The 13,356-nt window shown below is 30.5% G+C and overlaps 1 protein-coding gene and 1 long non-coding RNA gene across 2 annotated transcripts; both read left to right on the top strand.

Annotated features, from left to right (window-relative positions):
* Window positions 1-3,071: 3,071 nt before the first annotated feature.
* On the top strand, window positions 3,072-3,989 carry LOC149882283 (uncharacterized). The gene is made up of 3 exons (XR_016444771.1): window positions 3,072-3,165; window positions 3,538-3,615; window positions 3,852-3,989. It is a non-coding gene; the product is annotated as an uncharacterized LOC149882283 (long non-coding RNA).
* Window positions 3,990-8,582: 4,593 nt separating this feature from the next.
* LOC149882282 (periculin-1-like) lies at window positions 8,583-9,183 on the top strand. The gene is made up of 2 exons (XM_090065822.1): window positions 8,583-8,817; window positions 8,975-9,183. Exons 1-2 carry the CDS (start codon window positions 8,583-8,585, stop codon window positions 9,181-9,183), a joined length of 444 nt encoding a protein of 147 aa, XP_089921948.1.
* Window positions 9,184-13,356: the final 4,173 nt, after the last annotated feature.

Below are 13,356 nucleotides of genomic sequence, written 5' to 3'. Positions count from 1 at the left end.
ATAAACACTTATGAAAATCAAAAAAGTATGTAAAGATCCTTGGGCTCATTTTTCCCATTTAGAGCAATTGGGTCAAAAGCAATAAAATCTCTGTGGAAACCATAAAAAACAACTTTAGTTGAAAAACAAGAGCTTTTTCAATCTTAAAAGCATCTCATAGCGCTCATATGTTCCTGAAAGTAAAATGTCAATAATCAATATGATTATCATTAAAAAAGTAGGATCTGAAATAAAAATCAACTGCCTTCAGTACATTATTAGGATTTGGTCTTTGACACAAAGATTCTTTAATAGATTCAAAATGATAACACAGTGCACCCCATTATAAAACAAAATGTTAAACCTATTGCCTATAATAAAAGGAGCAAACATATACTTGTCATCACTTTTTCCAATGAGAGAAGAATTTAAAAAAGAAAATTACTTTCTTGTTTGTGGAATGCTTTACATGCAGTGCATATCAGTCTTGCAGCCCCAGATTCAAATGTTTTAAATGCAAAAAACATGTGTAAAGTCACCCTGTGTTTAGGCCGACGTCGGGCCTAGCTCAGGCCGAGCTAGTTACATCGGTTTAACATCGGCTACACTGTTTTCAACAAAGTAATATCGGCTGAACGTCGGTTATATGTCTGTTCGCCGACGAATAGGCTAACAGACACTCAGCCGATGTTCAGCCGACGTTCAGCCGATTGGGTTCTGTTTTTTATTTCAATAATACATTTTAATAAAAAATCGAACATGTTTCTATTAAATTTAAAAAATGGCGGCATACCTCAACCAAGGAGGTTTAATACACAGGAGACGGCATAACGTGACTTTTTTGAAGCCAGTTTTGAAATTTGGCCGCCATCTTGGTTAACCCAAAAGAATTTCGTGGAACTTAGGATTTTATTTAAAACTTTGTTAAACCAAATCAAAAAATTGAAATGATTGCAATCAAATGATTGAATAACAAGAATTGGTCAGTTTATGCTTGGTAACTTATACTATCATGTAAAGAATTATTTGCTAACTGATAGTCTTCTTCAGTTCGTTTCAATAACATTCGGAATACTGAAAAAGACATTCAGATAGCTGTATTTCAACATGCTACCAACAGAGAGTGCATTTCAGATACACGAAAGATTCTTGTGAAAAGAAAACCATATGTTTGTAAGTTGAAACAAGTTTGTATTTACATGTATTTAAGATAATAAGCTATAACTTAAGTGTATGTATATAAATGCATATATATACATGACACTATCATAACATATATATATATATATATATATATATATATATATATATATATATATATATATATATATATATATATATATATATATATATATATATATATATATATAAAATTAAGTTATAACTTTTTATTAAGCTTTATATGATTTATACTGAATAATAATAAAATGATAAATATTGATAAACAAATTTAAATTGACATGCCATCTTGTTCTGCCTATGGGCATACTTCAAGAGATTGTACTGGTGGCATTACATTTTAATGTTATGTAAATGGTTGATACAGAGAGAAAGTTTTCCAAAGTTTTCTGCAAAGTATAAAATGAAAGTTTATAAATTCATATTTTGATATTGGTGAGGTTATAAACACAGCAATAAAGATATCAAACAAATGACAAATTTTTACTACTGATCTAAAATAATGACAAAGTTATAAATAAAAAATTATATGCAGTATATTTATTGCAAAAAAAAAACTCACATATAATATATTTATTTCAATAAAAAACTATTAAGTGATTTTTCTGAAATCCCCCTTCCAGAATTGACAGTGTTTTTAAATGCATGTCTTTTACTACCCTAATTTATTCAAAAGGAAATAGCTTACAAATTTAAAAATTAACACAAAATTTTTTTTGTGTTAAACTTCAAATTTGTAAGCTATATCCTGGTTTGTATTAAAATTCAAATTCATAAGCTATTTCCTGGTTTGCAAATACTTTTCAGCATACCAGGTACTGGTATGCTGAAAAGTACTTGCAAACAAAGCACTGGCACCTTGTTCTGCCTATGGGTGTACTTCAGGAGATTGTGCTGGTGGCATTACTTTTCATAGGTACAGTAATTTTTTTTTGGAAAAATAAGAGGTTTATTAGGTTGTAATAAATACCCTTTAGCAAAACAGTTTATTGGAACATATAAAAAATTGCTGGTGCATAATGATATTCAAGATATTCTTCGTGGAAACTGTTTGCCATTGCAAATTGCACCTATTTTGACTGCTCTAGTAAATACCAAAACATTGAAAACATTGATGTTCCTTCTGTTAGTGTTTTGAATAACTCTACTAGCAGAAATAGGATTATTGAACTACTAGAAAACTCTGTTACTGATCATGATTATTTTTTAGTTCCTGATGCTAGTTGTTTGTCTACATGTTCACAAAGTATTGTGGGTTGTATTGCAGGTTTTGCTATATTTAGGGGAAATTCTGGGGAATTTGCTACACTGTGAAACATGTATTTCAGCGCTAAATACAAGTAGCAAACAAGAACAATATGCATTAACTTGAAAACAAAAGGTGCATTATTAATATTTCCCTCAAAAGATGATTATGACATTTGGATTTTGTGTGAAAAGTTGTTCAGAATCAATGTAGAACACAACAGCAATGATTCATTATACTTGTCAAATGTAAGGTGCCATGCAATTTTGCAGTCAGTATATCAATTCACAAACGCTTGTTTTTATTTCCACAAGAAACGTTCATACTGTGTAAAACATGGTGTCTGCTAATTTTGTATTGATATAAATTTGTATTCGACAGTCTGTTTTGTAGCATTTTAATTATAGCATAAGTTTTTATATTTCTTAACTTGTACTTATTATTTTTATATTTATATAAACTAGGTCTATATTTTATTGATGGCATCAAATTGCTCTGAAAGGTAAAAGGAAAATTTGAAAAAAAGAGGCTACGCAACCTGATCCAAATAAATAATTTTATTAATTTATATGTATATATATATATATGTATATATATACATATATACATATATATATGTATATATATATATGTATATATATATATATATTTATATATATATATGTATATGATTTTTATAGGATCTGTTAAATGCAAGGAGTTAAGCAATGCCAAGGATGCAAATGCTTATGACAGTGCACATTCTGATCCAAAATGCCAAGGTAACCTTTTATTTAATTAGTGATACATCTCTCTCTCTCTCTCTTGCTCTATATATATATATATATATATATATATATATATATATATATGTATGTATGTATGTATGTATGTATGTATGTATGTATGTATGTATGTATGTATGTATGTATGTATGTATGTATGTATGTATGTATGTATGTATGTATGTATGTATGTATGTATGTATGTATGTATGTATGTATGTATGTATGTATGTATGTATGTATGTATGTATGTATGTATGTATGTATGTATGTATGTATGTATGTATGTATGTATGTATGTATGTATGTATGTATGTATGTATGTATGTATGTATGTATGTATGTATGTTTGTATATAAATTTTTATAGGGGCTGTTGAATACAAATTGAATAATGCTGTGGATACAAATAATTGTGACAGTGCACATCCTGATCGAAAATGCCAAAGTAATTTTTTGTTTCATTAGTAATTATATAAAAAGGTTTTTTTATCGGCTGGAGGTGCATACACTTCATTAATTGCTCCAACTTTATTAAGTTACTGATAAACAACTTTTAGTAAAGGTGACATGCAATAATGTCACCTTTACTAAAAGTTGTTTATCAGTAACTTAACTACGCTTTGATTTATACTATGTTGTAATTATTGATATGTCAAAATTTTATTTTATACTATTTTTTAGATGCTGCACACATTGGTCTTCCTATGAATTACAAAGACCAATGCCCAGAAAACATCGGATTTTTAGCTGATCCAATTTATTTGATGATTAGACAGATTCTAATTAATTTATTTTAAAAATATATTTAATTTTGATTTATATGTGTTTTTTATATATTTTAGTTCCTAATCCTTACTTTTCGTAAATATCTTACATGGTAACGATTAACTTAAGTTTAACTTTCAACTTACAAAAAACTGATTTCAGTTGTTTACATATGTCACTATTTATAAATAAAAATTTTACATATTACCTATCATTAAAAAACAACTTTAAAATATTATTACTTGAGTAATATTTATAATAATCTACTATAATAATATAAGTAAAATTTATAATAATATTTGTAAATAGTAATACTATTTATAAATAAAAAATTTACATATTACCTATTATAAAAAACGGCTTTAAAATATTATTACTTTATTATTTATAATAGTATATTATAATAATATAAGTAATATTTATAATAATATTTATAAATAGTAATACTATTTATAAAAATTTAACATGTTACCTATTGAAAAAAACAATTTCTAAATATTATTACCTAAGTAATAATATCTTAAAATTGATTTTTATAATAGAAAACAATGGAAATATTCTTACTTAAGTAATAATATTTTATATTAATAAATTTAGTGATATAAAATATTATTCTTTAAGTATAATATAAGCAGTATCGCGTCGAACATCGATCCGTACGGACAAAAACGATAGCGGCCCAATGTCGGAGGCCGAGCTCGGCCCGACATCGGCTTTTACACAGGGCAGAAGTATACAAATAAAAAGTGTAGCAATAACCAGTGATATCGCTATTTGTACTTTTTTATAATCCCAACTCATCATAAAAGCCAATTAGTTAATTATATCTCGCTGACATACCCAGCTGAATTTCTTGGTTATAAATTCCAGTGGCCCCTTTAAATACCTTTACGGAAATATTTTTAAGCTTTTTATTTGCAGCAAAATGAACTCAAATTTACTAAGTATAAAATAGGAAAGTTGCAACAGCATTAACAACAATAAACAAGAAAAAAAGTCTTTAAGTAATCAACCAGAAGTTGTGTCAAGACTAAAAATACTTGCGTTGAACAACAACCTTTCGACTGAAATCTATTCCCGCCATATAATCCAAAATGTGTCTAATAATAAATTAAACTTGCACACGTGTTTAATATTATCATGAGCATGTATTTTCTTATAAAAATCTGACTAATTGTAAGTAAGTTAGCATTAGCAATTAAGTTTTTAATTTCCGACTTTCTTGTTTGAGTTTTTTAATTTCATCTAAAGAGTAAAAATTTGCCATTAATGACTAAAAGCATCTAAACTTGTGCCTCAATTATAGCTTATAACCTTTTCTATTTATTTTTTATTTTTATATTTAATAATTTTGCGGCTAGCCAAAAAGCATTCCGAACACTTTCCCTATGGTTATCATTTTAGTGCACTGTAATCTTCTGAGAAGTAAGTTGTCATAGCAGGCCAACGATGTAAATATAAAAACACGTTCAACGCATTGTTTCAAAAACAACATATACACGCAAGAGAATTTTTTGGATAGCAATGACAAAGCGAAAGGTGGTAGTGCGTTGCGGGGGAACATTTTTATTCCATTCGACGGAAAAAAAAGGTGGTCCTGATTATCTGATAAAAAAAATATACTAAAAATCCCCTTGCTCATTTACTTCTACGTCATTCGTTGACTCAAGGAAAAAGCCCAACTTTATCTCAAACTTTAATTTTGCTTATTAGCAGCTAAGTGACTTCTAAGTAAAGTTGCCTAATCCCAATTAGGAAACAAAAACAAAACATGTCAATGTTAACTACAAGAAATTGTCAGTTAACATTGACATGTTTTGTTTTTGTTTCCTAATTGGGATTTATCAAGTTCATCTTCTCGACACAATTCCTCTTTATTGGGTACTCCAAGGGGTGTGGGCAGATGTGGAGAAGTGGCCTTCTTTTTTTAATATTAAACTGAGCCCGTATCATAGGGGAAAATACGGAAGCAATGAGTGTAAAAAATTATTGCTCAAAAATATTAATTTTTAAGTTAGTTCGGTGAAGCTAATTCAGTTTTTCAAGTTTGTGAAACCATCCCAGCAAGCACACAACATTGAAACAACGTTGAAATAACGTTGATCAACGTCGATCAACGTTATTTCAACGTTGTTTCAACGTTGTGTGCTTGCTGGGATTGATCTTTCTGGAAGTGCAAATGGGTTGTTAAAAGGTTGCTTCAGACCTGAACTAGAATCTAACTGTTTTGAAAAAATCAATCAGTTCAAAGCATTCGACCTTGCTATTTAAAACTGTGGCATACCCCATACTTCTTGGGCTGCTTCAACATATCATAAATTTGATCGACAGACAAAAGTTACACAAGGGGTTTTCAATCAGTAAACCGTAGAAGCAGCTTATCTAGACATTTTATTTACAAATTTTCTGATTTTACTATTTTCTGATTTTTAAAGTGAACACTTTTATGACTTCAAAAGACATTTTTTAATGCTTGTTTTAATTTTCAGGAAGGGTTTTAAACTTGGTATTTTGTTTATTAGTTGTTTTTTTTTTAAATGTAAAATTAACATTTTTTAGATATTCAATCAGCTGTTTAACGGATCGCCATAATTCATTTACATTCTCATTGAAAGTTGTTCCACCAAAAGTGTTTTCTTCAGAATCTACAGGACCTTGTCTTCTTTCCTTTTTTCTGTAACTAAATGCATCAGGCTATGAAGGCTTAAGGTGAGTTTCCACTCATCTGTTTTTGCTACGGGAAAGGTAAAGGGATGGGAAAATTGTTTACTTGAGCATGCGCAGTGATTAATTTTCAAAATGAAATTACAAACTGCGTACGCTCACGTGATTAATTTTCCCTTCCCTTCCCTTTCCCGTAACAAAAACGGATGAGTGGAAACTCACCTTTAAGTTTAAATAAATTTTTTTCCACTTCACAGCGTTTGAAGTGATTTGAGCACAAATTAAAACTTCTGGATTGAGAGGAATCAAAAGCCACCATATGTGTTAAAAATGTTATGATATATAAAATCTTAACATTAAAAAACTTTCTTTACCGACAGAAATTTAAAAATAAAGTTTTTTAATCAAATGCCCCTGAAAAGTCAAACAAAAATGAATCCAGCGGGAGTATTTCTACTTAAAATATATATCGAATGAAAAGTGTAATAAGATAAAATATAAATTGAAAATATCAAGGAAATGTTGTTAAGCACAGTTTAACGTTTTGTTTGTTAATGGGGGAAAATGTCAGTTTCATCAAGTGAAAGTAATAAACCAGTTCATTAAAAAGATTTTAAAACCTGCAAAATGAAAAAAGAATTTGCAAATAAATTTGAAGCTTTAAAAATTAACAGTTTTTTTTCTAAACATGTGCAGCGATTGCATAAATGTTATCCGTTGAAATTTCGTACTTAATTGGGAAAAATTTGACACATTAATGGGAGAATCACTCAACCTTATAGTAACGATTTCAAAACAATATCATTATCAAGAGATAGAGTAAAATCGGGTCAAACCGATCATACTATTTTTTCGATCACTGATCGAAAAATTTAAATAAAACCGGAACTAATAGGAATATTTAAAAAATAAAATCACCAGAAGAAAGAGAATCATCTCCTCTATTCAAATGTGTCAAAATAAAATCCAAGTCATTTTTCAATCATTTTATTTTTATAAAGGTTTAAAAGAGAGTCGTAAAAATTTGCTTTTTTCTTTTATTTGCTATCGTAATAATTCGGGAACCATAATTCGTTTAAAAATAACTTTACCTCTATCTTGTAGAAAATTTAATTTTAATACTGATTGCATAATTTTTTTTCGTTTTATAATAAAAAATTAGACAAAAAAAGTAAGAAATATTAATGTTAAATTTTTTCTGGTAAAACCGATCATTCACATATTTACTTTAAATTCCTTTATTTTCTACTTATTGTGGACACTGAAAATAGCCATTTCTGGAATAAAAGAATCAAAAATGCGAAAACGAGCGCTAGCTAAGCTGAAGTGAGCAACTGTTCGAAAAAAATGTAACGAAAAACGTTGGAGGTTATTACGTTAAGAAGTTTAATGAGTACGGTTTGAATAAGATTTTTTTATCAAACTCTGAACGTTTTAACGATTTGCATTAATATTTTTGAGCTAATTTGTTCGAAGGATATAAAAAAGTGAACGAGACAGAGTCCGTGTCTTCTTGCGTGCGTGCGTCAAATTGGATTCGAAAAAGCAACGCCATCTCAGCTCTACAGTGAGCATCAAATAAAACAAGCTGAATTTCTTTCTGAAATTGCGCTCGTTTGATGTAAATTCGGCCAATATATGTGTGCTTTCGTTTGAATTGTTTTGCTTTGCTATTTTTTTTATGGAAGTTTTTTTCTCTTTGCGTCGTTTGAGTGTACGTTAGTGCCAAACTACTTTGGTGACGTGAAATTTTCGCAGAAACGAAACGCGTTTCCTCAAACGAAGCACTTGAAACCTCGTTATTAGTTTTTAAGCGCTCTTTTGGCGCATTACTGGCAAATTAGTACAGTTGTTATTTCCACAAGTGTCCATTGAAAACGCCAATAAAAACTTCGCAAACAAAATCAAGTTCAAACACAAATAAATTTAAACGCAAAGCACAAATGAAGTGAATTCAAATCAACTTCAAACAGCTTCACAATCATGGCAAGCAAGATAGTTTTCATCGCGGCTTGTGTTCTGGCTGTTACAGCAAGCGTGAGGCGTGTAGCGCGAGACGACAATTACGAACGCCAGAACACCGACTACGAACCAAAGAAAACCGACTACGAGCCCAAGAACACCGACTACGAGCCAAAAAAAACCGACTACGAACCTAAGATAACCGACTACGAACCTAAGAAAACCGACTACCAACCAACGCGCGTTTATTGTGTCGGTAAGAGATTTCTTGACAATTTGCTTCAGCTAAGCTTACCTAACAATGTCGCGCTTTTCTTTTCTAACCGAATTGCGTGTTTGACTAGAGCGCTCTAAACTTGCTTTTTGTTTTTGAGTGAAGAAGTTTACCATTTAATCTTGTCTTTGGACTTTAGGTGTCGACGTTACAAATGACTGCATCTATCTTGCAGACGGTAACTACGCTATTGACAGCGAGCCTCGATCTGGCTATGTAGCATGTGTCAACAAGAGAGCGATATGCATGCCATGCCCATACGGATTAGTCTTTTGCGCTAAAGTTGGTTACCGCGGTCTTGGACAATGCCTCGGAAAGTATGACGAATGCCCACCGCGACCATACTGATTGTAATTTTTTTTAAAAAAAAATGCAGTGATGTTTTCATGCTTTGAGCAGCGTTCTTTTGTTTATTAGTGTCGCGCGACTAAATCGATGTTGCGTAATTTGCGGAGATCCTCAGTGATCTATTCCGCGACCATTGAGAAGATGTGAGAAAAGAAAAAAAATAAAATAAAAAAATAACAATGAAAAGAGAAAAAGGAAACATACGGTGAGAGCATCGGCTCCACAAGCAAAGTTACAAGTTTAAAAACCCTAAGTAAAACGGCTTTTCCCACTTTGTTAACCGTTACAGGCGTTGCAAGTAAAAAATTAGAGCCTGGTAGAACCTGTTCGTTTCAGAACTAAAGCTATACTTTTAGCTCAAAGTCATATTTAGCTTTCTCTCCTTCTCTCTCTTCCTGCGCGTTTTTTAAGTCGCAAATGTTTCAAAATGTCTTTCCGAGTTTAAAGCTCAGCAAATGACAGTTCATTAGGCAAAATCGACCACTCGGAAAACATCTTTGTTGTTCACTCGACACAAGCTTGAAGTTTACGCCGTGGTCTTTCGGCTAGCGGCTACGCGTTGACAGATAGTTGTCGCTTTCACAGCCGAACATAAATGCTGTTCGTCCGCATAGCTGGCCGCAATCCTGTTAAAGAAATGCCAGATTATCAACGATTAACCAATTGTCCAAGCCAAAGGACAGAAAGATCGGTTTTGATTTAGCTTAAATCTGTTCAGCATTTGTTTTTGTTATATGTTAGCGGCGCGAAATGAATTTGAATATACCCGAGAAAAAAAAACCGGCTAATCCTGTTAAGTACTTAATAAGTTTCCTTCTAAAACTTAGTAAGTTCCTAACGAGTACTTACTAGGAACTTAGTAGGATTAGCAAGTTTTAGTAGGAAACTTAGTAGGATTAGCAAGTTTTAGTAGGAAACTTAGTAGGATTAGCAAGTTTTAGTAGGAAACTTAGTAGGATTAGCAAGTTTTAGTATACTAAAACTTGCTAATCCTACTAAGTTTTCTACTAAAACTCGCTAATCCTAATATGAAATTAACTAAAAAAACTATTAACTTAACTATTAACTAAAGCTATGTTTTTAGTTAATAGTTAACAGTTTTTTCAGTTAATTTCATATTTTATTTAGGTTTTATTGAATTATTTGAGTAAAGATTTCATATTTATATTAGCAGGGTTATTTCTTAAGAAATATGTATGTTTAAGTAAAAATGTAAATATAATTATTTTTCAGATTTTACTTAAACAGATAATTCTTGAAAAAATAACCCAACAAATCTAATTGCCTAGCAATGAGGACGCTTATTTATAAAACAACAATACAAATAACAAATAATAAGGTGTTAGGTTGTTTAACTTAAACATTTAGAAAAATACAATAAATAGCAATGGTCAGTTCTTTTGGTAATTTCGCAGGTGCCAGTGGAATAATTGCACCCATAAGATTTGTTTTGATCTTTTATAACTGTATCTATAACGAAATTTAAAAAAATATTAACGTAATTCAACAATTTAATAACATTTTCCAATAAAAACGATGAAAAATGATGAAAAGGTTTCATTATAATTTCTCCATAGCTATAAAAATTAAAAATATAAGTGTATATACACACACACACACACACACACACACACACACACACACACACACACACACACACACACACACACACACACACACACACACACACACACACACACATTATATTTGGGTTTTAAACATTACATAATTACATTGTTAGGGTTGTTTTTTTAAAAAATTTTATGTTAGTGAAAATTGCAGTAGACACTTATTTGAAAACCAGTTTTAACCAATTACAAAAAAAAAGTTGTTAGGTTGTTAACCTATCTTTTAAAAAAGTAAAATGAACAATGGTCATGACCAACGAAGAACTTACTACATAACTGTAGGTCAGTGATATTTAAGTTCTAAATATAATTTCAATTTCCATTTTTACTTCGTTCTTGTAGCATTGATTTAATTTCTAATTTTAATTTTACTTCTTTTGAATCAGTTCTGATGAAATTAATTTCAGTTCAGTTCTTATGATTTTAATCATTTTAGTTCTTATTTCAGTTACTAAATCAGTTCATATTTTACTTCTATCAAATTTTACAGCAATTAGTAGTCCTAACGACATACTTTTTTTGAAAAAATTAAAGTGTAGTCTTGAAGTCTACGAATTTGGGTAACTTGTACTAGTTAAATTTCTTTTAAAAAAAAAATCTTGTGGCTCCTTCCTGGGCCTTAAAAAAAGAAAAACTTGCCCCACCCCGGGGTAAGTTGGCGCAAACTATAAAAAAGATTATTAACGTATTAGTGAGTAAAAATGTATAAAAATTATTTATTATTTCTATGAGCTAGTAGCAGTTAGTAGTTTGAATATGAAGCCAAAACAACACCCCACCTTTGTTCCTGGTAACAAAACAACACCCCACCTTGGTTCCTGGTAACAAAATCCCTTAAAAAAATTTTTTTGTAAAAAAATTCAAAGGTATTTTTTTTGTAAAAATAAATTTTTTCAATATTGTTAGAAATAAAAATTTTAAAAAAATTAATTTTATAAAGATATTTTTTGTTTTCCAGCTTCCCCTGTGAAAATTTTGCCAATAAACCCTAAAAGCTTTTCAATAAACTGCCTAAAGATCCTGAAAAACGACAACTACTAAAACAGCCTGACTGATAATAGTAAATCAATTGTGACTGGAATATTTATATTAGTTTTAGTCGTAGGACCCAAGATGAAATGGTCAATTAGGAAAGTTCCCTGAGATTTCTGATACTTTTTGATAAAAGACTCTGCAGATAAACGCAATTCGTCAACTTACCCCTGCTGAAAACTAGCCCCGGTCTCCCCTATCATTATTTCAAGAAATAATGTAATACATAAATTTCAAGAAAAATATTTAAACAATTTTTTAACTTAGTAACCATAGTAACCACCTTAGTAACATCTAAAAAAGGATAAAAATAGTCATAAAATAGTCATTCAATGATTCAATTGAGTTATAATAAGAAATTGAAAGAAAATATCTGGTTGAATTTAAATTACAAGTTTTTGTTCAGTTTCGTAAAATTCTCATCTCTAATGATTTTTTCATTCGATTGTGGCGACCAACAGTTAAAATTCCACAAAGTGAAAATATCCTTTCTACAAACGCCTGTGATGCTGGGGCGGACAGTAAATCTTCAGCCAAAATTGCAATCTTGCTATACTTGCTTTTGTTTTGTTTCCAAAAGAGCAGGCCGTTACTTGGCAGCGCTTCATCACCGCTTATGTCTACCAAATACCTTGACAGCTGACCTGCAACAGTGAGGTTGTTTTGGTTATAAATTTTTCTTTCTTTTGTAAAGATTTTATTTGACAAGAACTTAAAGCGCTTTATGGCAGCAAATTCACATTCAGATCCATTTGACTCAGCAGCAGCTTATAATTCTTGTTCTACTCCACAAACTTTTATTATATAAATCTTTGCTGCATGGAGCAAGGTGCCCATTTCCGGTGTGAGGATAAAGACAGCAACGGTTGGATCTAACAAATATGCAGCAGACGGAAGAGGATTAAACGTATCTGAGTCCGGCTGCAGAATTGTTTGAAACCGTTGACGTAGATCTCCAAGAAGATTCGCTATCAAAGACTTGCTGGTAGGATATTCTTGTAAATAGCATTCCAAATTGAGTATAGATGGTAGAACCTGTGAAAGAGACTAGGCATCGGTCTGAAGTATATCTGTTTGTACTGCAAAGGGTTCCAAAAGTGAAGAAATGTTTTGAAGACGAACCCATTCATATGCTTTGAATGTGTCGATTCTTAAATTTAAGTAAACCGTCTGAAATTAAAGTTTACTAATAACAATTGTAATAACTAATAATTATCATTGATATACGTTTCTTTTTTCCATACTGTTGCAATGTGATTTAAAAGGCAGGGTAAAGTATTTCCGTGTTATTAGTAAACCTAATTTAAAGACTATATACCCTGTCTTGTTTTTTAATGATAATGACTAATGAACTTCTTACAATTTATAACCATTTTCGTTTTTTTAGTTTATATAAGGTAAGACGCAATTTTGTAGACTTAATAAAACTCCGAAAATAATTTATACACACTAATAACATAAATAATAAAATAATATGTACCGATTTCTATAAGAACTTCATTCACCGATGTCT

The sequence above is a fragment of the Hydra viridissima genome, unplaced genomic scaffold (genome assembly GCF_058129835.1).
Source record: "Hydra viridissima isolate aposymbiotic clone 2 unplaced genomic scaffold, HvirCarnegie_v1 scaffold_11, whole genome shotgun sequence".
NCBI lineage: Eukaryota > Metazoa > Cnidaria > Hydrozoa > Anthoathecata > Hydridae > Hydra > Hydra viridissima.
Note: the sequence above shows the minus strand (reverse complement) of the source record. Positions and strands in the feature narration are given on the sequence as shown.

Coding starts and splice junctions, on each gene's coding strand:
- LOC149882282 (XM_090065822.1), top strand. CDS start 8,583: ATGGCAAGCAAGATAGTTTTCATCGCGGCTTGTGTTCTGGCTGTTACA. Junction 8,818..8,974: donor AACGCGCGTTTATTGTGTCG/GTAAGAGATTTC, acceptor TTTGGACTTTAG/GTGTCGACGTTACAAATGAC.